The following is a 27,740-nucleotide window of genomic DNA, read 5'->3' on the forward strand; positions in this document are numbered from 1 at the left end:
AGGCCAGGGATTGAACCTGGCTCATGGGATCATATCGCAGTGTGTGAAGCACTGCACCACCAATCCCCACACAAAAAAGGGAGCTGTGGCAAGTGGCAAGTGCTGTTAGCGAGTAGCGCCTACGAAGGCTGGCACGGCCCACAAGGGGTGGGAGGGCCAGCACCACGCACTCGCACCGTTGGTTTCCCCGGTGCTGACGTTTACGCACCGCCACACCAGGTACTCACTTAACGCTCAGTCGGCCTATAGGAGAGGCCCAGGACCTGTTCAGATATTGGTCACTGATGTTGATAGTGAGCGGGAATCGAACTCGGGGCGCCGGGTTCGAAGCGCGGTGTCTGCTAACCGCTACGCCACCGCACACAACACCCACGCTTAACGTAATCAATGCAAACGGGAAGGCTACTAACTTATCTAACATTCATGCCAGACTAAGTGCGACATACAGTGCCCTTATTTAAGCTTAAAGTTAAAGTGTGCGGCATCAATCGGAATCATGTTTGCATATGAGCGGTGCGTGGGCTCGGGGATGGCTCTCGCTCGCTCCGAGCGAGTGAACGAGTTCCGCCGCTCAGACGCAGCTGGCGCCTCCGCTTTGCGATGTTGTCGGGTGGTGCGTGCAAGCAGCTGCGGCCGCACAACCGAGCGTTCCTGCTGCGGAGCAGACAAAAGACTGTCTTCTTTTTCCGACGGCTATTTGGGACGGGCGCCTATTGCGTGAGGCGGCGCAGAACGCGCGCCGCCGCCACGTTTGTCTCCCCGCCGGGCGTCGGCGTTCACGCAATGCAACGGTGCCGGAGCTTTAGCGCAGATTGTGGCAGCTGGGAATGAGGATCGCATGACCTTTTGTTACTTTTACTCCTACTGCAGTATCTTGGAGAAAAAAACAAAACTCTCAATCAACCGGGCACGGCAAGGTGAGCGTCTCAATCGCTCCTTGGCTCCAGCTACTCTTCAACAGCACCATCGGCGCTGACGTTCACACATTCCTGTGATTGCTTCCCACCTCCTGATAGATCCTGTAGTTGCATGAAAGCAGCAATTTTCTCTCCAAACTCCAGACTTAAAGTTTACTCCTTTCTGGCATCAGTTGTCCTACTTTGTCCCGTGTGCGAAGAAACCGCCGCAATTCCTTCGCTGGTATTCTGCTCTTCCTCCCTACCACACATATCCCAAGTTCTACTCTGAACTTCCACGTTGCTCATCCTTATCTCCTCGAGGAATGCCGGGACTCTCTAAGCATTATTACCCTGTATGCAACATTCAGCAGCTTCCTTAAAGGTTGCTCTGCAACTTGCCTATCTTAATATTCTCATTTCCCATCGATAACAAGTGTGCTCAAGCTCCAGCAGGGATATCATTACTTGTTACATGTCTCCACATCCACGTGGACAATGGCTATTTGTGGCCCTCAAACATGTTAACACGTGGTAGGCTTTCGCAACCAATGTTATTCATAATGAAGGCATTTTTTCGTGGTTAAATCGCGTAAATAGAAACGTGTCGTTAACCCACACCAATTTTGTCAAGTAAACCAAACATGCCAATGAGTAACAACTTCAGCACACCGCTGTGTTGGAGAATAAACCCACAACATTTACAACAAAAACCTTCATTATGGCCCTGAGACATTGTCGCATATTACCAATGGCGGTGGAATTTGTTATGAATTCGCATTTTAATCACCCGCCCATAGGTGCGTTTCAGTGTCATCCCCTCGATTATGTGGGCATTCTACAGGCACTCTGGTTCACATAGAACCATGGTACCCAGTGATAATTTACCGCATTAATAAAGAAGTGGTATCATTTCTCCATGACTAATTGTAATAACGGTTTCCAGTTTTTAATCATTGGTGATTTTCATACTTTGAGGACAGCATTAAGACTAGGGCGGAGTGGTGGCACAGCAGTTAGCGCACTGTGTTTTGCACCCATTCATTGACCCGAGTTCGATTTCCAGCCACGGTGGTGAATGTTATCTGAACCGTTTGCTTTTGGCCCACCCCGACGCCAACCCGTACTGACCAGCATGGTGAAGTATGGTCCAACAACCCCATGACTGACACAGCATTGGGAGGCCTTCATTCAGCAGTGGATTGACAAAGGGTTGTAAGGAATTAGTCTTGTTGTCGACGTTATATTGATCAAACTTGTTGTCGTCGTTACTACTGATCAAACTTCAAACACGAGAGAACCCACTAAGATGTGCATCTGTTTTTCAGGGACACCCCGCGTGTTATTTTCTTTCAAGAAATGGCAGTATGCTTCGTGGACACAATGTTCATTCGAGATGGTGAAATTTCATCTGCTTGTTAAGTGCTCTGTAAAAAAGTTATCGACGGTGATGCTGATGACGATGACGATGCTTCACACTCTGTGTGATGGTCTTTCGCCCTGCCTTTAACCATTGGTGCTCTTTTGAACCAGGTATCCCTTGAAAAAGAGATTTCTAGTCTCAATGGGCTCTCACCTGGTGTTAATAAAATATAAATGATGACGATACTACTGCGGAGGCTTTTGTGCTTTTGTGTCTGTGCTGTAGAGATCTCCGACGGGTTTTCGGGTTGAACTGCGTGTTGTTGCTCGGCTCAATGTCCGACGTTTCGCTCCACATGCTAGGGGACGCTTCCTACTCACCTCTACCAGGAGGAAATAGATTCAGTTCCTGAAGAAGCTTTCAGAGCGAAAAACGTCGGATATGATGCTGAGCAACACGCGGTACGACCCAAAGAACACGTGGGAGAGCTATTTAAGATGATGCTGCTGCTGCTGATGATGATGATGACCTGATGTTGCTGGATGTAACAACTGACCTGCAAACTTGCATTTAACGCAGCTCCGTATCCCAGTCCGGTCTGCATAGATTTCACGAGTGAAGGGCTCCTGCACCAGAGACGCGCACGCAGACACACAAACAAACACGGCCAAGAAATCGCACTCCGTAAATCAAGCGGGCCGCGTCCGAACGAGTTACGCGTTCCGACGCACACGCGCAGGAAGAGGCGCGATGGGAGTAAAAGCGCGAGAGCTTTATTAGGGGCGCACACGCGCTCTTTAAATGCACATCGGCGCGATTGAACGGAGCCGGGCGATCGTTTGTGCTTTTCATTATCGCCGCCTGACACGCGGCGCGCACATGAATCTTGGAACGGCGCCGTTGTAAATTTGACAGGTGCATTAAATCCAATTGCATTTTTACAATCTGACAAGTAAATATGCAGTTTGTGCCATTGCGGGCTGGGAGGGGCGGCAATTATTTATTTCTTTCCATAACAAAACGCGGGCGGCACTTGTGGCGCACGCACGCACCCACGCACACACACACACGCACGCACACATGCACGCACACACACACGCACACACGCACGCACGCACACACACGCACCCACGCACGCACACACGCACGTACGCACGTGTGTGTGTGCCTGCGTGCGTGTGCCAGGGAACGAGGGGGGGGGGAGCTGGGTGGGGGGGTTAAAGGCGCGCATTTAGAGCCGAGCGACGCGCGATCAGGGGGCGCGTGCCGTTGGCGGCACGTCCCTGGAAGTAATCCGACGCTCGCTCGAGCAATTGATTTTGATTGCAGAAATATTAATACGCGGCTGTACGGAATTAAGTGGGAACACGCTCTCGGGACACTCACGAATTGCCTTGTTAATAAACACCCAGAGCTCCGAGAGAGCATAGGAATCATCCGGGGAATAAATAAACTGCACCGCGTGTGAACAAATACGGTGCGCGCGCGTGAACAAACGCGCTCGTCTTAGCCGCGACAAAGACCGTCGCGGGCACAGGCGTGTGGCGCGGTGTAGCTGGCACCGTGCACCCCGAGCCACCTTTGTCTCCCCAGAGACGATGTCAATACACGTCAGGGAGCATCAATGTTAAGTCGGGTCGACTTGAAGGGAGGTACTGGCCAGGTTCAGACGCCAAGCGACGCACGTGCTGTTGATTACGGCCAGGAATTGTACCGGGGAGAGTGGAGATCGGTGCAGTGGGTGTTGTAGCGCCGCAGCGCCGCCCCCACACCCACACAAACACAATGCTGATGTGCACACGTATATATAAGGCGCATTTAATCGGGGTGGGTTTTACATCGAATACAATTGAATATCAGTAACGCGTGCATCGCACGGCTGTATACATTTAGCCGGTGTCATAGATTGTATATAGATTCCATGAGCCAATTTAAGTACGAAGAAATATTCGGGGGAAATGATAAATTTCCTGTATTCTTTCTTCAGTGTTTAGGCAGTTGTTGTTGTTGTTGTTGTTTTTGTGCGCACGAACAGTGTGGTCTACATCCTTTTGGGATCGAACAGTACCACGCTTTCATAACTTCGGGCCCGTTCACTGACCTACCAGCTTGCTTTCCGGGGGTAAATCAATTGGAATTATTGTTATTATTATCAAATGAAAAAATGTTCTGCGATCTTAATAATAATTCAAGCACGATGCCCGCATACTTGCCACAAGAGTTATTCTACCATTTAAATCTCTTACTCTGCTATACACATCTCTCTGTTGTAAGCCAATGTTGTTCATGTCAACGGTACTGGCGTGTATTCCAGCCAGTGTTTAAACAACAAAAATCACTCTACGCCATGCCGCGATGTACTTGGCAGGCATCTGTGACAGTGGACAGTGATCCGAGTGAGTCCGTCACTGCCAACATCCCTCCTGTAACGTGCATAGCTCCAGTGGTTTCCTAATATTGGAAGAGCGTTCCAGACGGCCGCAGAATCGCATCTGAAAGCGCGCGATGCCGTCTTTGTTCTATAGCTTGCCAAAAGCCGCTGTCAGCATTCGCACAAAAGCTACACAAAATAGATGAATGACTCGCTCGGTAAGTCAACTTCTACATCGCCACTTTCACCGTCTTCCAAGATCTTCCATAGACACACCCTTGCATACCTCTCCCCTCTCATCTCACTCTATTCCACTCCACTCACTCTCCTATCTATTCCCTCTCATCTCACTCCACTCCCCTCCACGCACTCTCCAACTTCTCCCCTCTCATCTCACTCTACTCCCCTCCACGCACTCTCCAACCTCTCCCCTCTCATCTCACTCTACTCCCCTCCACGCACTCTCCAACCTCTCCCCTCTCATCTCACTCTACTCCCCTCCACGCACTCTCCAACCTCTCCCCTCTCATCTCAGTCTACACTCCACTGCTCCAATTGTTGAGAGCTTCATTTCCCCAGCCATCCGTACCATCACCTCTCTGCCTCGATTTATTGCAGGACCATGTCCAGGCTTGAGGACCTCTATTCCTTTTTGTCGAGGCTTCCACATTGCCACTGACCCTGCCCACCCAGCACTGCACTCCACAGTTGGCGTCTCGGCAGGTGGCGTGCGGTGGGGTAAACTGTGGGCACTCCCCACATCTTCCCAAGATATCGTGGAAGAGTAGGCCAACAATAGGCGCTTGAGGTCTCTCTCGAGCTCTCTCCTTGTTGAGGTCCTTCTGCCAAAAGTGGAGCGAGAGAGAAATTGCCGGACTGCACCTTCACCATTACTACGATTATTATAAACTATTTTTTATTTTACCAGGTAAGGTCCCACTGAGCTGTATAGGTCTTTTTAAGCTTTTTCAGAAGCGACCTGGTTGTCACATAAGATAGCCCAACGAAGTGTCTGACCATGTGGAATGTACAGTGGCCAAATACTCTAAACGCGCGATGTAAGGATTCTAAATGTGAAGGGAAAAACCGGAGGACCTGGAGAAAAATCCATGCGACCACGGGGAGAGAGAGAGAGACACGCAAACTCCAAATATACAGCAGGCGTCAAGGGTCGGGATCCAACCCACAAACTCCTGCACACCAGGCGAGGTAGTTAACATTTCGCCACTGTGACACCCCCCGGTGAGTGGGATACTGGGGGAGGGGGGGGGATGATGGGCAGTGTGACGCAGCGCCCCCACTCACCCGGTCATTTTCTGCGGCCGTCGCTTCTGAAACTCCATCTCGTCCACGGTCCACACGGCACCCTTCACGTTCTCCACTCGCACGAAGCACTTGTGCAGGCTCAGGTTGTGGCGCACGGCGTTCTGCAAGGCAAGTGCCACCACCGCTGGGCACGCGTCCACCGCACGCTCCTGCCGGCGGTTGCCGCGGTACGGCTGTAATACTACGATCGTCAAAGCCATCACCGTCATCGTCACAATCGGTCTTCGTCAATACACCGCCATCCCTCACAATGCTGCGAAGTGACAAGCCACCGAACACCGCCCGACACCTGCCCACGAGCTGCAAATCCGGTGGCCTGAGTTCGATCCCAAATATCGCAATCTGCCCTGGGCCACTCCAAGGTCGGCTAAGCCTCAAATGAGTTCCTGGTTTGGTGTGTAAACATCGCCACTGGGGAGACAAAGGCGGACGGGCGTGGTGCTGGCCACCCACCCCCTCGTGTACCGTCTCGGCCTAAATAGGTGCTCGCTATCAGCACTTTCCCCAACAGAATGTTAAGGCTATACGGGGGGTCTTTGTCTTTGTATAACGAGGTAGGGAAGACGGGTTATTTAATAATTAGCTGGGGAGCCATCTAGGACGGCATTCTTCATCGCAAGGCCCCCGCGGGCCACTGGCTGCCCCCCTGGTGGCCTTGAGCGCGGCCCCTGACGTGCTGCCCCCCAACAATACACAGAAAGTAACAACACTTCCCACCACCATCATCATCGTCGTCTGTGTTGCAAGGGAGACCTCGGGGTGATGCAAATGAAGAGGCTGGTGTAGGTTTGTCACCGAAAAACAATAACAATATAATGCAAAACTAAATTAAAAGATGAATAAATGCAGACAATGTAAACTGGCGCAACTTGTTTGAAAAAGTTGGGGCGAAAGAAACCCTTCAACATCGCGTACAATACATACAAAAATGAGATGCGTAATAAAATAATTTACATAAAAATAGCCCCTGCAGTCGGCCGTATTATTTATCAGCCTCCACAACAAATGCATTTGTGAATCTCACAGCTGTTCAATCCGCGATAATAAATAATTAAATGCTTCAGATTCTCGATTGCCTCGGGAGTGATTCAATTTTGTGATAGACGAATTAATGAGAAGAGCAATGACCGCTGCCACGGCCGAGCGACGGCCAGGGCAACGGCCTCGCAATGCAGAGGCCAGCGGTTGGATTCCATCCCCTGGTGGCACAGCAGTTGCGGGTTTCTTAACCCCCCCCCACACACACACGTACCACCGCCTTTGCATACACGGCATTATAAGTGGGTTCATTGCAGTTAGTCAATCAACAGGTCACGCGTGGTGGGGTAAAGTTTGAGTAATCCACCCCCTTCACAATGTCTGGCCTGATAATTGTTTTTTTACCCTTCTATCTGGCAACAAAATTGACACCTTTTTTACAAGGAGTCATGTTTGCATAGACCACAATACCTGCAGTCATAATGCAAACAAAAAACTGACTGCAGGTATTGTGGTCTATGCAAACATGCCAGATAGAAGGGTAAAAAACCAATTATCATATTTTTTACTGGCAAATGAGGTTCCAATGGTGATGTCTGGCCTCTCCAGATTTCCCTTTAGCCGAGGCCCTTCCGCCAGCGGTGGGGTAAGCAAGGCATTGCAGGGCTGCGTCTTTACCTTGACATTCGGTATGGGTGCTACAGGAAAGAAAAGGCGAAATCATTCCACGTGACTCCGAAGTTTCTTCTCGGGTGCTCGGGGGGGCCTTCACGGCAGGCCCTTGGCTGCCAGTCTCCATCCTCCTCTTCTGCCCTCTGACCTCGTCTTCATTCCCGCAATCGCCCCCTCTTCCTCAGCTCCCCCAGCATCCCAATCCCTGGCCTGACTCTCTCATTCTCTTCCCTTCCCTTCTACATTGTATGTATGTATATACGTTGAACTTCTTTCGCACCAGACGTAGCCAACCGTGCTAATCGGAGGTGTGGGCGAAAAGACAACAAACTAAACGCAAAATTCAGTTCGGAAGAAATGAGTTATCAATCTAAATTTGGCTCCAGTGGCTCCCTAATATCGGAAGGAAGAGCGCTGATCATCATTAAAGCGTCCCCTTTAAAGGACGCGTCCATTCCAGTTCCTCTCTGATGACGCCCATCGTGGTTCTTCTCTCGTTGACGACATTCAAGAAGTCTTAATGGGTCTTTCTCTCTGCCCAGCTGAGGTATCACTGGAATAGCTGCAGTATCTATCATTAAATGTGCGTATTGACAAACGTTCTATATGCTGCTGGAACGCGACAATATTTGTAACCAAACGGCATTTTTTCGAGGTTTTTTCGATAGATTTAGCAACTGGGTGATTCAGATTCAGCAACTCCGTTACGCTCTGTAAATTATAAACCCATTACGTTTTTACAACCGATCCATCCGTCTGTTACCGGCATTAATTAGTCGACCGCAATATCGAAGCCCTCGGCTATCTGAGGGATGTGATATATATATATATATTTTAAATCTGGGAATAGCCCGAACAAATCGTCAAACTTCGGCGCTCAACAAAGCAGCGCTGGGCGCGAGGAATTCCGCGCGCGAGACAGCGGGAAGCGGCGGGGGGGGGGGAATGGCAGACGCGTGGCGTTGTCTCCATATCTCACGAACACCTTCGTCAAAACGAGCTCCTTCCCTTCCCAGCGCGCGCTCCCCCCGCCACACCGCATCTTCCCAGCGCGCCGCCGCCGCCGCTATTGCCGCGTATCCGGCCTCGCATGGTAACGACACAGACTTGGGGAGGGGGGGGGTGTCCATCTTTGATCTGCTCAGCTTGCCAAAATGACCTGTCTGGGGATTACAGTGCTTAACCGTTGATAAGAGCTTGTAATCTGGACTGCGGGCCAGGCTTAGCGTCATAAGCAATATACCATGCGCGGCTTAGCGTCTGACCTGGGAGAGAAACCAGACGCTGACCTTGCTTCAATAGCTCAAGGATATTCATTTGCATGTTGAAATGTTTCATGAAACCTTTCAATATGCCACTTACAACCTGTGTAGGCTGCTTTGATGGGGGATGGAGCAGTGGGGGTGGTGCAGAGATGAGTGGGGGGAGCTGGTGGGGGGGGGGGGGGGGCTGGTGGGGGGGCGAAGCGACGTTCACAAAGATTGCAGCAAACCTTTTCTCTTCCACCTCCCCCCCCCACCTCACCCCACCCCTCCCCCCCAAAGCCACCACCAACCACTGCATGGCCCCCCTTCCCCTAATGCCACACGATGCACGCGATGACACGTACAGTGTCTGCGTGCCATTCATCGGCAGCACTCAAACACACCGTGCCACCTTTCCCGCGATCATTTGCATATGTCAAGTTACCCCTTGGCTGCAAGCAAAAGTCTAACAAGGAAATAAATAAAGAATATATATATATATATACGAGTGAGGCTGAGTGGTTATTGCGTCTGACCTGGGTGTGAGTGACTTGATTGATCTGCTTGCCTGAGGCTTCTCGTGGTGACGAGCCCCATGCAAATGAGAGTCAGCTCACGGCCACTCGCGTTATTGCATATGCAAGTGGTGTGGCCGAGGCCTCGAGATTCGCGGAGCCAAAATGTGGCCAGAAGACTTGGCCCTGGGGGAACATCTGAATGTCATTTTTTTTAAGTCAAAGTATCACGGATCCATTGGCACCTCTGAACCAAAAGTGAAAATTCCACATTACCATGGAGAGCCAAATGTCCCTCCGCACAATCCAGCAAACCGCTGATCTACCAGTGACGTCGCATTCATTGCAACGATTTCGGAGAGGTGCTTGGCTGCATCGACCACTAACGATGTGGTTAATTTCTTAAAACATTTACATTCTTGATTGCCAATTAGCGATGCAATTTGCCAAATTACCATCTTAATATAATGTACTTTCAGAGACTGAATGATACATCACCGGTCATGAATGGAAACCTCTGCGATTTGATGAGAGGCAATATAATTTATTTGCAACCAGACGAGGGGGGCCTTGGGAGACACTCTCTGTTTCGCGTGGGAGCCTCGGGCCTAAAGAGGCGTAGGGAAACAACGCGTGGTGAAATTCGGTACAAAATAACCACCGCCTGGAATTAACCTACACATGTCAATAAACTAAACTATTTTTTTTATTTGACCAGGTAAGGCCCACTGAGCGATGTAGCTCTTTTTCAGAAGCGACCTGGCAACAAATCATAGCTCAATGAAGTGGCTTATGACGTGGAAACATATCGCAACCAAATACTCTAAACGCGTATTTATAAATGTGGAGGGAAAAACCGGAAGAACCAGAGAAAAATCCACGTGACCACGGAGAGAAAGAACATGAAAACTCCAAATATACAGCAGCAGGCGTCAGGGTCAGGATCGAACCCACGTCCTCCTGTATACCAGGTGAGGTAGTTGACATCTCGCGACCAGCGCTGCTCTAAAGATAAACTAAATAGAACAATAGGCAACATTTCAGGAAATGACCTTTGATCTCTCTTCTATGAAGACAGGACACTGGCATCAACACCACCTATGATATCTTTGTGACCTTTTTGCCATGATGAAAATTAAGGTTTTAACATAGGATGTATGTTTTCCTCTGGAGGGTCAGTGTAATGAACGATTGCGTTCAGTTGTTGTGATTTGTCCAGAAGAGAGACATTCTCTCTTAGAAGCCTGCATTGCCTCTTCACAGCAAGGAGCCCAGCACATGCTCCTCTGCTGTGGCTGCGAGGTTTCCCAAGCACTCGGTTGACGCCTGCAGCTCAGCGGCATCACGATTCCTGGCGACCGACGTTCCCCTGGGAACATCGGTTGCCACGAGGCTTGCCATCGTGCCAGACTCCGCTTTATAAAGGAACGAAAATGAAGATCTATTCTGATTCAGGGCGTGTTTCTACGCAGACATCCGGTCCCACCCCCTCCTTTGGTGGAGAGTCAAGTCTATCGCTGTCAAAGAATACAGATGTCTAACGAGTAACCTTACGAAGACTGTAATGCAAAATAAAAATAAACTCGCGTTGACACCGCCCAACAAATTCACTTCAATCTGTCCACACCGATGCCCCTGTATATTTGGAATTTGCGTGTCTCTCTCCCCCCGGTCGCATGGCTTTTTCTCCGGCTCCTCCGGGTTTTCCCTTTACATTTAGAATCAACATAATGCGTTCAGAGTATTTGGCTCCGATAAATATCCACGTGATAAGCCACTTCGTTGAGTGACCATTTGTGGCCAGGTTGCTTCTGAAAAAGAGCTACATAGCTCAGTGGGCCTTACCTGGTAAAATCAAAATGTTTTTTTTAGTTCACACTGCGCTTTTTGAAATTTCGCAGCGATGGTTGGGGTGGTGGCATGGGCCAGCGGTAGCGCGTCAGCCGCTCGTCGCAGAGCTTCGTGGTTCGAATCTGTCAGGTCCCCTGGTTAACCCTGCGGGTGCATTAAACTGTACACTGTGTGCCATCTGCTTCGCAGTCGACCTCAAAAGGTCCCCGAGACGTAATTCTTTAAGAGTAGGCCATTACGTGTCAGTGCCATCTTGGATAAAATTTTGCCAAATTTGAAAATAACTCAATTGAGTTTGCCACTCACACATCAGCAACACCACCCCCTGTTGTAAAACTGCTGCCGACCATGTCTGTGAAACACGGCAGCGCCTTCATTTGTGATCGCGCTACGTAAACGACAAGCGCCAATACCGAATGTACTACGTTGTTATTACGGTCACAGACCCCTGCGTGAACGCCTCGTTGCGTTCCATCGTTGTCAACAGCTTGTGAATTCCGCCAACGTGTGCGGGAGTCGGGCTTTATGAAAACGCAGCACGCGATTTAATTGTTCTGAGGAGTGCCCACGATGGGTCCTAAAACACGCGACGTCTGGATTAAGTTCCTTAATTGTGGAATTTTCATTGGGATGGTTTGGGAGTTTTACGACCTCCAATTTGTTTTTCCATTTCCGCCCTTATCGGAGGTTACTCCCCCGGTGCCTCCCAGCCCCCCCTTGCAGGCGTTCGCCTATACTACCTGGTATGCACAAGTTTGTCACTCACGCGAGCACAAACCAGGATCGACCCGAATTGAGTTGCTAGAGGCGACGAGATCGGGGGGGGGGGAGGGGGGCACGGAGATTTCCCTGAAGGTCAAACTCATACAGGAGCTCTGAAATGCAGCTCACCTGAAATAAGATATTTTCAGTGTGTCCATGACCAACCGAGAGAGGAGGAGTGGTGGGGGTCGCATGCCAGTTATTATGAACTCGACATTTTCATGGCTGGGGATCGTCTGTCCATAGGACCTCACTACACAGATAAAGTCCCATCATCATATGAGGAAGCCACTGGAGCAGAGCCACTTTCATTCTCGATTGGAAACTCATTTATTTAGAACTGCTTTTTGTGTTTAGTTTGTTATCCTTCACCCGCACCTCTGATTGCCACGGTTGGCTACGTACGGCGCGAATGATGTTCAACATACTTACATAGAATACATCTACTGCTGGATGAAAAAACCCTCCCCAAGCTGAGCAATAACTGACCGGAGCACCTGCTCTGCTCGCGTCCTCTCGGACTCGCTCCGTCATTGTTCTCGATCACCCGGTCCCACGTCGTGTGCTGCCCCAGCCCACCATAAACCAAACTAAACTTTCATCTTACCAGGTAAGGCCCACTGGGCTATGTTGCTCTTTTTCAGAAGCGACCTGGCCACCAATGATAGCTCAACGAAGTGGCTTATCACGTGGACATTTATAGCAGCCAAACACTCTAAACGCGTGTTGATTCTAAACGTGGAGGGGAAAAACCGGAGGACGAACTACGCTCACAGGTTTGCGCGATGTCAGTCGCCTACTTTCTGTACCGCCAAGTGCGGGCCGCACGGCGAGCCACGGCCGTGGCCCGCAGCAACAGCAGGGACGGCAGCAACAGCAGCAACAGCAGGGATGGCGTGGCCGTCCGGGGAACGCGCGACGGTCACGTGACGCCGGTGGAACGCAGAAGCGCGATTCCCGAACGTGTTCCACCCGCGATGGAGGCCTTCTTCCTCCTTAACTCGAGAGAAATGAATGAAATAAGACGTCCCTTAACTCCACCCCGCCCCCCAAAACAATGTCGCCAGCCTTATCGGCATTGACAGCAGGGCGTTTATGCAAATAATGATAACAATGGAGGTGAAAATAGGCTTGAAGTAATGTACTGTTTATCTTACATGATGCACATATGAAATGAGTTATGTGCCGAATTGGGGAAGGGACGTCATTTGCATTACTGCTGACATTTTCACCTGGACAGCATGAAAGAAGAACGCGATTTTGTATGGCAAAGCGTGAACAATGATTTCACAAGGCAGGCCCTTTGTAAATCATAAAATAGGTGGGGCTTTCTTCTTCTTCTTCCTTCACTCCTGCCTAAACCACATAAAATATACCCTTTAATAAGCGCACATTCTTAAAATGTAAAAGTTTCCAGGAAAAATGCATTACGTAGAATCGTCGCATGATTTTTCCAGCGTAGTAAAAATGGAAATTATGGAAATGTAATTCGTGGGGGTTTTTTTTCTCTCCAAATCAACATCGGCCACGATCAATCCCATGGCTGGAAGAAGGCCTCTCTGAGACATCGATGTAATAATCCGCAAAGCACTGACGCACGAGCCGATTTCATTATCATTGTTAAGTTGAACGATTCATATGGCCCCAATTTTTTAAGTGTGAATTACCAGAAATCAGCAGGTATTGATTTTATTTACGTCTACTCACCGGCTCTCCAATGGAATCCTGAATCAACTACACTTCTCTGTCTGCCCACACTCACGGTTGCCACCTCTGAGATACAAAACCGTGGGAAAATAATAGAACAAGGAGAATGTTTCAAGTTTACTTTGTGAACCAGGTGATGAGAACTCAAGAGACCAGGATTGGGTCTCCATTTGCGAAAGTGACAACCGGGGGCATCGGTCTGCCAGTGGGTGGCGAAGTTTCCACGATAGGACGTGGCCAGAGGCGGAGCCTAGCCGCGCCTGGGGAGATATAAGCAGGGGCGGACGAGGGCTCGGGGTCCGTGTGTGGAGTCTTGGGTCCGGACTGCGTCGCTACTCGCCGCCATCTCTCTCCGTCGTCCGCCCACGTGGAAGATCTCCTGCGGGGTTCCATCACCAGCCAGCTAGCGGCAGAGCCGAGAGTGGACGGGTGGAACCACGCCGTGTGATCGACCATGTGTGTAGCCAGTAGAGACGCTAACATCTAAGTGTTGTACTCAGAATGAGAAGATAAGGTTGGCCTGTGTTGTGCCCGTTTGTGAATAAGTACCCTCTACACGACGTGTCTGCGGAAGTCGCTCATTACACGAGTAACGAATTGGTATGTTTTGTTAAGTGACAAACCTTACTAATTGGCTGTGTCACGTGGTGGTGGGTTTAACGACACAATTATGTTTCCGCGATCTAACCCAAAAAACTCTATTATGGACATTAATGATCCCCGTGACTGAAACGAACACACTATGCTGACGTCACAATAAATATATGCCAAATTTGAATATTACTTGGTAATTGACCAAATAAGGTAAAGCCACGAAGCAACATTGCCTGCTCTTGCGAAACTAGTGCAGACTACACCCATCTGTGCCACGAAGCGCCCGTGTGAGAACCTTGCACGATAAGACGAGGTCCAAGAGCACAAACAGCAAGTGCACTAATGACCTGGTGAAATTAAAACTGCATCGTATCGTATCATCAATCATTATCATCATCATCATCATCCTCTGCACTGGTTATACAAGTCTTACTCTTGTTTTTCGTGGCATTTTATTTCGTGGTTTTAAGATCTGCATTGAATTTTGCGTCGCGCATCATCTCCTCCACGTCACTGCTCCGCAGCCTCCCCTCGCTCTGTCGGTGTGAATCGTGCGGTGCGGCGGAGGCTCGAATCCTTTCCCGTGAGGCCCGGCGATAACGTAGAACTTCTTTCGCGCCGCACGTACGCCAACCGTGCCAATCGGAGGGGGGCGGGGGAACGAAAGGCCCCTCCTCGCTGCCTCGTCGAAGCGCGAGCAGGAACGCGGCTTGGATAGTTGAAGGCGGGATGAGACCACACCTCGTATTGTTCGTCTCCCTTGACACCCCCCCACCCTCCCTCGACCCCACTTCCCATCCCCTTCCTTCCCGAGCGCTCACATCCTGACAAATTCTTTTCTCCTGATCCACCCCCACACCCCCATGGGGGCAATCATCCGAGCTCCGGCACATGCCGTTTAATTATTAGATTTTTTTTGTCCCTCACCCACTCCTCCCTCCCGTGGCTCCACCTATAATTGCCCAAAAGCGTTTAAAGGGCTGGCAGCGTTTCAGAAATTAAAATTGTGCCGGAAGTTAAAAACGACGGCGCGAGGTACAACGTGGTGCGGCCGGCATCACGTCCCGACGCGACAGGCCGCCGCGGCCCACGCGGCCGCCGGACTGACCGCGGTCCGCGACCGCGTTCGACCTGCGCAGCAGCAGCCGCAGCAGCAACAAAGGCACACATCTCCCATTACGCCGTTTGAGAATAACGGGGCAAGCGCAGTCAGGAACGCCCTGTTAAGGTTGTCACAGCGCAGAATGTTGCTGCTGCTGCTGCTGGTGGTGGTGGTGCGGGTAAGAGCCGCGCGTGCACTGCTGCCTTCGTCTCCCCGGCGGCGCTCATTGATGACCGCACCCCACTTTACCGGATGCTCATTTTAGGATGAGCTGCCGTATGGGAGGCCCAAGCCAAATTCTCATTACCAATTGGCCATTGGGAGCGTTTTCTGTGGTCAAGAATGCAACGCGGGTCGCTGAGATCGTCAAATGGCAGTGACAACCACTATTTTCGATAACCAGGATCACTTATGCCATATGCTGCATTCTAAACACACGCGCGCGCATTTATTTCAGTGCCACCGCACAAAGTACCCCCCGCCCCCCCCCCCATACATCTAAAGCAAGTGTGTGCAGGTGAATTAAAGGGTTAAGTTCCTTCCAAGACTGTATATATTACATATAAACCGGGCCAGACTTATGCTGCCTCCTTAAGAACAAGGATAGCTTGGCTGCCCTTAATTAGGAAGCTGCTTATGAGGGCTGAGGAGCCATCACTCTCAACTAATGTGGTCGGCGCAGCGATCTAACACTTAAGGTGTAATTACAGTGTCAGAAACCTCCCAGCCTCCAAACAGCACTGTGCTATTAATTGCACCAAATTAGGGACGTGTCACGGTGAAGCATAAAGAATTATTTCTGCTGCTCCCCCCTCCTGAAGCGGAGAGCTTGATGGAAAAGCGAAAATGAGCTTGGAGAATTGCAATTTGGGCACCCGGGCATGTGAATTCATACGTGTAGGAACGGACACACGCGCGCGTACACGCACGCGTACACACACACGCGCGCACGAGAATATACACACACGTGCGTGTACACACGCACAGGCGCGCACCGTACACACACGTACACACACGTTTTCGCACACACACGCCCGCACGCATACACACGTACACACGCGCGTACACGCACGTGCACACACGCGTATGCATACACACACACGCGCGTACGCACACACACGCGCACGTACACGCACGTGCACACACGCGTACGCATACACACACAGACGCGCGTACGCATACACACGCGCACGTACACGCATGTGCACACACGTGTACGCATACATACACACAAACGCGCGCGTGCGCGCACGTACACGCACGCGTGCACACACGGCCGATGCGAGCACTGTCAGGTCCTTTGCTGTTGACATTTAAGAATAAGCGTGAAGTGCAAACAGCGATAATGAGAATGCTTACCGGCATTTAATCGCCAATAGATGTTGTGAAAGGCTTTCGGTGGAAATACACCGGCCCGGAGGTCACCAGCTTTGTTTAATGAGCGGTGGTGGCGGTGGTGGCAGTGGTGGCGGCGGTGGCGGTGGCGATGAAGTCTCGGGGAAATGTTGTGCTGAAGAGTGCCACCGAATGAAAGCGCTTTGCTGCGGCGTTAGAGGGTAAAAGCAGCTTGACAATGAGGCTGCGGCGCAATGGAACGGGGGGTGGATGTGCGCGGAAGCCTCGCTCAAGAGTTTGACGCAAAGTGGAGAAGGAAGGCAACAGCTTAATTAAAGACGATATTAATAATATGTCGCGATATTCAGAATCATTTCAATTTAATTTCTTCCTCAATTTCTTTTTTTCTAAATGTATGTAATAAGCAGTATATAGTAATTGCATATTTATAGCGCAAGAATTTGCTATCCCGTAAATGTGAAAATATAATGTGTTGTAATGCGGGCGGCAGTGGCAATACTCGTGCCGCACTGCAACAAGGACACGGGTTTGATTCTCGACACGGGCTGCTCTCTCTGTGTGATCTCCCCCTGTTCTGCGTGCGGTTCCCCAGGGTTCTCTGGGTAAATATCCCAACACTCAAATTGTAACTATAAATAACTCAGTAGGGATCGCACACAGCGGACACATCCCCTCGCCACACTGTGAAAACTTGGCAGGAGCCTCCTGAAAATCAGTCTTGAGACTCATTGAGGCCTTCCTGTGTAAACTAGTGTAGTGGTAATAATAACAAGCTCACGATGAGTGACAATACCATTCACACGATTTGTAAGAAGGGTATTGTCATTCTGTGATAGTATATGTCTTCATTCTTGGAGAGACTTTCATCCAGCAGTGGATTGACCATGGCTGATGATGATGATGACGACGATGTCGTTTGACTCCATAAGCAAGCGAGCTTGGGGCAGCGCTACTCTAAATTGGCAGTGCTGAGCCAGTGGAAGAAATTCTGCATTCCTATGGTAGGTGCCAGACTCTCCGAAACAGTGGCAACGGTTGTGTCCTTTGGGGCAGAGAGATAATGGCCCAAGTTGAACCCTGACTGGGATTGAAACTCAGAACCTTCAGATTATGAGCCGTGTGATCCAACCACTGTGCCGCCTTGCCTCCACTGTGTGGTCACGCCGTGAACGTATCGGAACGTATCGCTGCCACTGAGGTGTTGAGGTTAACCCGGCATCCGAGATAAAGCATATTGAGACTCAGTTGAGGCAATACAGTGCTGATATTAGCTCACCACTGATAATAGCCATGGCTGGGAATCAAAACTCGAATTGTTGAGTTCATAGCGCAGCATGCTAACAGCTGTAACACCGCACCACCAATATCCACCCTCCATCCCCACATCCCAATTATTAGTAATATATTTTCATCTTCAAGCGAGTGAAAGGTTGAATTGAACGTTGCCATCCAGCAACAAGAATGCCTTACGACTACAAAGCAAGCCCCCTTGGTCATTACGCTTTGTTTATTTTCAATAGGCTGTGATTCTGCAGCAGAATGTAAGCACATCAGTGGGAGCTGCCATGTGTACACTAAGTCAGACTAGTTTATGAGTCCGGGAAAAGAGATAAATACAAAGGGAATTACTTACGCACTGGGAAATAAAAACAAGATGTAAATCCAACATGTCACCCGCCCAGAAATCATCACGGCCCCGCAAATGCGTGGTGCACTGTTATTTTTATGGCACACAAGTTGCACGCTCGCGTCACTTACACAATTACACATTTATAAATCACGTAGGAAACGTGCCACTTTTTCAGTCTCGGAGCATCGTCGCACGTACGGGTCTCAGTGAAATTCCTCCGTGTGAACAGGGAGGGCGAAAGTGTAAGAACGACGAGGCTTACTGGCGCATCTCGAAAATCGTTTTCAAGACGCATCCCACTTGGGATGGCCTGACCAATTCCAAGAGCGATGTACGCAGAGAAACGTGTTGCCGGACTCATCAATAGGCCTGTGTGTCTCGAGAGACAATTCTTTTGTGCCTTACGAAGTCAGCTGTAGGTTTTGTAGCGCCTAGAATGACTTAGTAGGCCAATCCTTGAGTGGCAATCCTTGCCACAGCAATTGCAAGTGAATGCGGTGGCAGCTCCGGAGGTATTTGTTGCTTTTTCTTTACGTCGCTCCCTCTTGGTCTGCCAGGAAGTGTGTCTTTTCTCCTCGCCTCTCCTGAGGCCTGTTTTCACAGCCTGCTGCCAGCTGAGTCGGTCGCCGGCACTTTTCTCCCAGTCACCTGGGTTGATGTCGCAGATTTTCATGTCCCGTTTACAGACATCTTTGAAGCGCAGGACTGGGCGACCAGTGGCCCGTGTGCCTGATGCCAGCTCGCCGTACAAGACATCCTTGGGTATTCTGCCATCCTGCATGCGGCGCACGTGTCCAAGCCATCTCAGTCGTTAGCCAAGTTGAGGGCTGAGGTGTTGGGAATGCGATCTCGCCATCTGATACCGAGGATGCCCCTGAGACATCGGAGGTGGAATGTATTTGATCGATGTTCTTGATGGGCGTATGTTGCCCAGGACTCAGACCCAGAGAGGAGGGTGCTAAGGACACAGGCCCGATACACCTGCACTTTGGTGTTGAGCGTTAGAGATTTGTTCTCCCACACTCTTTTGGTCAAGCTGAACATTCCTGTAGACGCCTTACCAATGTGCTCGTAAATCTCTATGACGAGGGGCAAATTGCAGGTGATGGTGGAACCCAAGTAGGTGAAGTCCTGAACGACTTCCAGGGTGTAGCTGCCAATGTTTATAGAAGGGGTGTCCTGACATCCTGGCCCATGACATTGGTCTTTTTCAGACTGATTGTCAGGCCAAAGTTGTTGCAGGCATTGGCAAGGTGGTCGATGAGTGTCTGCAGACCTTGTTCTGTGTGAGCTGTCAGCGCGCATCATCAGCAAATAGGAGTTCTCTGATGAGGACATTGCGGACTTTGGTTTTGGATCTGAGACGACCAAGGTTGAAGAGTTTGCCATCAGATCTTGTATGGAGAAAGACTCCCTCTTCTGCTGTCCCAAAGGCACGTGTGGGCATAAGTTAGAAAAAGATGCCAAACAGTGTTGGGGCAAGCACGCACCCCTGCTTAACACAGCTGAGTATGGGAAATTCCTCTGAGGTGGTGCCGCTGTGCTGTATTGTTCCTTTCATGTTGTCATGGAAAGAGGAGATGACTGCCAGCAGCTTCGGTGGGCAGCCGATCACTTTGAGGAGTTTGAAGAGGCCTCCCTTACTGATGAGGTCAAAGGCCTTTGTAAGACCAATGACTGCCAAGTACTGGGCATTCTCTGTTCTCGATATTTCTCCCCACAGTCACCCTTGTTTCTATATAGTCCTCCTGATGTTGGAGTCTTTCATGTCTTGAGGCATTGCTCCTTCTTCCCAGCACTGGCAGATAAGTTCATGGAGTTTTCTGAGGACGGCGGGTTTCACACATTTCAGTACCTCAGGTGTGATGCCGTCCTGTCCCGGGGACTTGCCACTGGCTAGTGAGTTGATGGCGTTGTCAAGTTCCTTCAAGGCTGGAACATTGTCCAGTTCATGTTTCGTTGGTAGGGGCTTTACAGCAGCAAGGGCAGCTTTTGACACACCGTTGTCTCGTGAGTAGAGCTCTGAGTAGTGTTCTACCCACCTGGCCATTTGCTCTTGTTTATCAGTGATGATGGCCCCTGTGCTGGATTTAAGGGGGGCAGTCCTCTTGATGTTTGGACCAAAGGCTGTCTGGATGCCTTCATACATGGCATGGATATTACCAGTGTTAGAGGCGAGTTGGATCCTACTGCTGAGGTTCAGCCAGTAGTTGTTGGCGCAGCGGTCTGGCGGTCGTTTGAGCTGCACTGCGGGCAGCTTTCAGAGCCCTTCATGATCCTATACTTGGGACTTGCTTGTACTTCAGGAACGCCATGTGCTTGGCTTGGAGGATGGGTTCCAATATAGCCAGGTGTTCCTCAAACCAGTCTGTGTTCTGCCTTGTCTGCTTGCCGAATGTATTGATGGCTACATTGAAGATGGCGTCACTGATGTACGCTCACTTTGTCTCCACGCTTCCATCTGGTGTGTTGTGTAGGGACTGCTCAAGGCTGTGTTGGAATGATTGAGTGAGCTCTGGGAGGGAGGTTTTGGCAGATTTGATGCGTAGATAGCACTTGTGTTTGAGGCGGTGTATCTTTTTGGGGCGTAGTCTGACCTTGCTGGATCCCAGTGAGTGATCGATGTCACAGACTGCACTGCGGTAGCTGCGTGTGATGAGTAGTGAGTTGAGGAGGGCTCGTTGGGTGATGACAAGGTCCAGTTGGTGCCAATTAAGAGACATTTGATGTCTCCATAATACTTTATGGCATGGTTTTATGAGAAAGAATGAGTTTGTGAAAAAGAGATTGTGGTATGAGCAGAGCTCCAGTAGTCTTTGGCCACTGGCATTCATCTTCCGATGCCGTGATAGCCAAGGCATGCGGGCCACGCGTCGTCGTCAGCCCCAACCCTTCAATTGAAGTCTCCCAATAGAAACATGTGCTCAGAGCTGGGGATTTTGCGAATAATATTGTGAAGCTCTTCATAGAACTGGTCATGAATCTCCGGAGGTGAGTAGAGTGTTGGGGTGAAGACACTCAGGATGCTTACATGGCCAGAAGCAGTCTCATGGGCAGAATCCGCTCGGAGCCTGCGGTTGGTGGTTCTATCATGCCAAGGAGTGTGTTTTTGACGGCGAACCCAACACCGTGTTGCCTTGGTTCGTTCTGCTCTTTGCCTTGCCAGTAGGAAGTGTAGTCACTCTGTCGTAGTGAGCCACTGCCAGCAAGCCGGGTCTCCTGCAGTGCTGCAATATCTACGTGGAGTCTCGCCAGCTTCCTGTCGATAACTGCAGTCTTGCGGATGTCCTCAATCTGCAATAGATCTTTGGAGAGTCCAGAAGATATTGCACGTGCATTCCAGCTTGCAAAATGAAGGGCTGGTACCTTCTTTCCTTTTATTTTGCCTTTGTCTAGTGCAGGTGTTGCAGGCCACTTGTCTGGTGATGAACCATAAGCTCCAAGCACCCATTGGAGCAGGTGAGCCGTGGCGGGAAAGCACCTTATTGGCCGGGGGCTGCCCAGCTTGAGGCGGGTGGCAGTAGCTATCCATTGGGGTGCAATGACAACTCCCACCGACGATGGCAATCCGTGGCGCCCATTTTTAACGCCAATCCAAAGTGAGCTTATAACCCGTGACTGCTGCCATCCGTGTTTCTTGGCCACGATTAGGTGGCCGAGGAAGAGTGTCCTCTCCCCATGTTTGCACCGCTTGGTGGCGCAAAGCTTGGGCAGGTTACTCTGAAAATCCTGGGTTGCTCATGCGTCAGGATCCCCCCCTCGACCTTGCTGGTGAGGTCCAAAGGAGTGCGTAGCACGACGTTTGGTACCAGTTTGGCTGCAGGGTGTGCCGGGAATGTGCCGCTGTTCATCACAAAACCGCTTAAGGGACCCCACTCCTGATTTTCTGTAGGGGTTTACTCCCTTAGCCATTGACTCTCCCGAGACACTCACACGGCAGTGAGATTTGCCGGACTAGCGCTCAAAGATCCACGAGGACGGGCCCGCAACCCGCTTGCTATACTGCTTCCCGCAAACACATCTCTGCTCCCGCCACCATCGACACCGGGGCTGTCACAGAGATAATCCCCGCACGGTCCACCAACCCCCCCCCCCACCACCGCCGTCTTTGAGTCATTCTTCACAACGCGATGTGATATTAAAATAAAAAAAATACCGAGTTGCCCATTTTCGCGAAATAAGTTTCCCTGAAGCTTGCGAGTGCATTTCGCATTATTTATCCTCTTGCTTCTGTGCTTTGATGTACAGTACTTCCAGTGTGAATAAAGATCACTTCAGAGTTATCCAACTGCAGTCCACACATCATCATAATCCGTAGGTCTTACAACCACTGCAACTTCGAAATCTAAAGCACATAAGCTCATGCTGTCAGGCCATCCAGAAATCTGCATGACAAAGCACTACTTTAAAGGGTAATAGTGATAAAAAAAAACTTTAATTACTGCATCATTGCGAACGTTCATTTTTGTTATTTCATGAAGCAATTTGGCTGTACATAAATAAATATGAAGACAATTTTTTTTGCAAAGATATTCCTAATTGGACGGTACGATTATGATGGATCTTAAAGCATAGTGTCGCCAATTTGCGGCAAACTCTCTACACTTCTCTTCTCATCAGCAGAGCCACCCAGAGATTCCCGGAGGCCCGGGGCAGAATGCTGCGTGGGAGCCCCTTATCCCACCATCTGTAGTCCCCGCTTGCGGGGCCGCACGTACGTTGAACTTCTTTCGCGCCGTACGTAGCCAACCATGCTAATCGGAGGAGCCCTCTTTTGTGCGAGGGACCCAGGCGAACGGTTTGGGACATGTGTGCGCGCTACCTTCCACGTGGCGGCGTTGTGCCGGAAGTACGCAAATCTCCGGGTGAACCAGTTGTAGATCTCATTGAGGGTGAGCTGCTTGTCCGGAGATTCTACGATGGCCTATGGAAAGACGGGGGCGGGGGGGGGGAGGCGGGAGGAGGAGGTAGAGGAGGAGTAGGGAAAGGCAGGCGCGCCGTGCGTGCCGCGTTTTTACCTCTCAACGCCTTCGCCACGGCGCTCAACATCGCGCGAACGTAAAGGGCACATCAAAAATTCATAATCACTGTCTCATTATTACATTCCGGGGAGGCAGACTCGCACTTAATAACGGCGCCCGTAATGACCCGAGTGCATTTGAGAAGGCCCGGATAGAGCGAGCCATCACAACTCATTGTTTTTAAGTGTCTGCTTTTACCCACAAACGCGTTTCAAAGAGCAAAATTTGCATATGCGGGCGATACGCACCTGCCTGATTAGGGACGCGTACGTGAAGGGCGGCCGGACCTCGGCATTCTGGTAGAACTCCTGGTTCTGTGCGAGCTCTGTTGCGACAATCACATGCAGCGTGGCTGCGAAACACCATCCCGATTGTACACACAGAAACCGTGGCTGAGCACACAGGGCACAGGAGAACAGTCGTCGCGCGCACGCAGGAACCGCGGTGCTGCTCGCGCGTTCCGTGATGATGGGTCGTGACGACGAGACCCATTGTGTGTAAAGATGATGGTGATGATGAAGTCCATTGTATGTAAAGATGATGATGGTGACGGTGAGATCCATTCTATGCCAAGATGATTATGATGGTGGCGAGGATATCCATTGTTTCTAATCATGATGGTGGTGACGATGAAATCCCTTGTGCGGAAAGAATTTAAAAGTATGTCTTGATGGTCAACATAGTAACAGACTTTGATGATGATAATTAATTCATGGTTCCATTAAATGTTAGGTTTCCATGATTTTGATGTTTTATTCATTTTTCTCACCAATATATCTTATGATCGCAGTAATAGCCATTATATGATCGTCATGATTATGATGGAAAATGCAATTATATGATGACGATCGAGATTACATTTTGTTTTAAATCACTACACATTTTTAAACAGTATGAATCCCATTTCAATAAACCATTGGTTTAGAACTATACATTTTATCAGTAACAAAAAATACTTCCACAGTATATACACATCAATTCGTAGCAAATGCTTAATATATATGTATGCATTTATGCGTGAACAAGGCAAATATTTCACTGACACGGTAAACAATGACAACAGCGCGTGTTTTCGTTCAAGATTTTTTTTTTTACAAAAAAACATGCATACTGCACTTTATCATTTCAAATGCCTAATTGCAACGCAACGTAATGTGACACGGTGTTTACAATTGCGCCTAATTAGCGCAAATAAATACGAGCGAGCGGGCACGTTGTTCGGCACGCGTTCTCATGCACGATGGCGCAGCCGACAGTGCCACATCGGAGGTGGTGCCCCCCCACCCCCTCTTGGCTTTGCGGTGCCGAGGGCAGTGGTTAAACCGATCGCCGTCGCCTTCGTGTGCGACACGGGGCGTTAAACCGATCGCCGTCGTCTTCGTGCGTGACACGGGGCGGTTAAACCGATCGCCGTCGTCTTCGTGCGCGACACGGGGCGGTTAAACCGATCGCCGTCGTCTTCGTGCGCGACACGGGGCGGTTAAACCGATCGCCGTCGTCTTCGTGCGCGACACGGGGCGGTTAAACCGATCGCCGTCGTCTTCGTGTGCGACACGGGGCGGTTAAACCGATCGCCGTCGTCTTCGTGTGCGACACGGGGCGGTTAAACCGATCGCCGTCGCCTTCGTGTGCGACACGGGGCGGTTAAACCGATCGCCGTCGTCTTCGTGCGTGACACGGGGCGGTTAAACCGATCGCCGTCGTCTTCGTGCGCGACACGGGGCGGTTAAACCGATCGCCGTCGTCTTCGTGCGCGACACGGGGCGGTTAAACCGATCGCCGTCGTCTTCGTGCGCGACACGGGGCGGTTAAACCGATCGCCGTCGTCTTCGTGTGCGACACGGGGCGGTTAAACCGATCGCCGTCGTCTTCGTGTGCGACACGGGGCGGTTAAACCGATCGCCGTCGCCTTCGTGTGCGACACGGGGCGGTTAAACCGATCGCCGTCGTCTTCGTGCGCGACACGGGGCGGTTAAACCGATCGCCGTCGCCTTCGTGTGCGACACGGGGCGGTTAAACCGATCGCCGTCGTCTTCGTGCGCGACACGGGGCGGTTAAACCGATCGCCGTTGTCTTCGTGCGTGACACGGGGCGTTAAACCGATCGCCGTCGTCTTCGTGCGTGACACGGGGCGGTTAAACCGATCGCCGTCGTCTTCGTGAGCGACACGGGGCGGTTAAACCGATCGCCGTCACCTTCGTGTGTGACACGGGGCGGTTAAACCGATCGCCGTCGTCTTCGTGCGCGACACGGGGCGGTTAAACCGATCGCCGTCGTCTTCGTGTGTGACACGGGGCGGTTAAACCGATCGCCGTCGTCTTCGTGGGCGACACGGGGCGGTTAAACCGATCGCCGTCGCCTTCGTGTGTGACACGGGGCGGTTAAACCGATCGCCGTCGCCTTCGTGGGCGACACGGGGTGGTTAAACCGATCTCCGTCGTCTTCGTGTGTGACACGGGGCGGTTAAACCGATCGCCGTCGTCTTCGTGTGTGACACGGGGCGGTTAAACCGATCGCCGTCACCTTCGTGGGCGACACGGGGCGGTTGAACCGATCGCCGTCGTCTTCGTGCGCGACACGGGGCGGTTAAACCGATCGCCGTCGTCTTCGTGCGTGACACGGGGCGTTAAACCGATCGCCGTTGTCTTTGTGCGTGACACGGGGCGGTTAAACCGATCGCCGTCGTCTTCGTGAGCGACACGGGGCGGTTAAACCGATCGCCGTCACCTTCGTGTGTGACACGGGGCGGTTAAACCGATCGCCGTCGTCTTCGTGCGCGACACGGGGCGGTTAAACCGATCGCCGTCGCCTTCGTGTGTGACACGGGGCGGTTAAACCGATCGCCGTCGCCTTCGTGGGCGACACGGGGTGGTTAAACCGATCGCCGTCGTCTTCGTGTGTGACACGGGGCGGTTAAACCGATCGCCGTCGTCTTCGTGTGTGACACGGGGCGGTTAAACCGATCGCCGTCACCTTCGTGGGCGACACGGGGCGGTTGAACCGATCGCCGTCGTCTTCGTGTGCGACACGGGGCGGTTGAACCGATTGCCGTCGTCTTCGTGTGCGACACGGGGCGGTTGAACCGATCGCCGTCGCCTTCGTGAGCGACACGGGGCGGTTAAACCGATTGCCGTTGTTTTCGTGAGTGACACGGGGCGGTTAAACCGATTGCCGTCGTCTTCGTGAGTGACACGGGGCGGTTAAACCGATCGCTGTCGTCTTCGTGCGTGACACGGGGCGGTTAAACCGATTGCCGTCGTCTTCATGAGCGACACGGGGCGGTAAAAGCGATCGCCGTGGCCGCGACTCGCCGCCGTCGTTTGTTCGTCTCCGAGCGAGAGCTCGAAACGGTGAACAGATTACGTCTCAAAGTGGCTTGGAAGGTTGACGCGAGCGAGCGCTCGTTGTTTGCGCGATGTTGCTCTTTTGTACGGTGGTCTTCTTCGGATCGATGCTGGATCAGTTGGCGCGAACCCTGGCCCGACGCTAAAGTCACCCCAGTATGCGCTTTGAATTCTCTCGCGTGCGGCTATGCGGTCGGACGTGGGACAACATCGTGCGTGTACCGTGTGTGTACTTTGTGTACTGTGTGTGTACCTTGTGTGTACCGTGTGTGTTGTGTGTGTACTGTGTGTGTACCTTGTGTGTACTGTGTGTATTGGGTGTGTACTGTGTGTGTACCGTGTGTGTACTGTGTGTGTACTTTGTGTATTGTGTGTGCGCTGTGTGTGTACCTTGTGTGTACCGTGTGTGTACTGTGTGTGTATTGTGTGTGTACTGTGTGTATACCGTGTGTGTACTGTGTGTGTATTTTGTGTATTTTGTGTGCGGTGTGTGTGTACTGTGTGTGTACCATGTGTGTACTGTGTGTATTGTGTGTGTACTGTGTGTACCGTGTGTGTACTGTTTGTGCACTTTGTGTATTGTGTGTGTGCTGTGTGTGTGCTGTGTGTGTACCTTGTGTGTACTTTGTGTATTGTGTGTGCGCTGTGTGTGTACTGTGTGTGTACCATGTGTGTACTGTGTGTATTGTGTGTGTACTGTGTGTACCGTGTGTGTACTGTTTGTGCACTTTGTGCATTGTGTGTGTGCTGTGTGTGTGCTGTGTGTGTACCTTGTGTGTACTGTGTGTATTGTGTGTGCGCTGTGTGTGTACTGTGTGTGTACTGTGTGTGTACTTTGTGTATTGTGTGTGCGCTGTGTGTGTACTATGTGTGTACCATGTGTGTACTGTGTGTATTGTGTGTGTACTGTGTGTGTACCGTGTGTGTACTGTGTGTGTACTGTGTGTATTGTGTGTGCGCTGTGTGTGTACTGTGCGTGTACTGTGTGCATTACTCGGCAGACAGCTG

General features: G+C 50.9%; 1 protein-coding gene across 1 annotated transcript in view; it reads right to left on the bottom strand.

The window, feature by feature from the left end:
• Nucleotides 1-27,740, bottom strand: part of LOC144944273 (forkhead box protein P1-like) — a 345,410-nt gene that overhangs the window by 28,115 nt on the left and 289,555 nt on the right. The window contains exons 14-18 of the mRNA XM_078872291.1: nt 23,637-23,740; nt 23,190-23,291; nt 5,936-6,057; nt 2,816-2,885; nt 2,028-2,081 (exon numbers count right to left, since the gene is read on the bottom strand). Of these exons, the coding sequence (XP_078728417.1) occupies nt 2,028-2,081; nt 2,816-2,885; nt 5,936-6,057; nt 23,190-23,291; nt 23,637-23,740 (452 nt within the window). The remainder of the gene's footprint in view (nt 1-2,027; nt 2,082-2,815; nt 2,886-5,935; nt 6,058-23,189; nt 23,292-23,636; nt 23,741-27,740) is intronic.

The sequence above is a fragment of the Lampetra fluviatilis genome, chromosome 34 (assembly GCF_964198595.1).
Source record: "Lampetra fluviatilis chromosome 34, kcLamFluv1.1, whole genome shotgun sequence".
NCBI lineage: Eukaryota > Metazoa > Chordata > Hyperoartia > Petromyzontiformes > Petromyzontidae > Lampetra > Lampetra fluviatilis.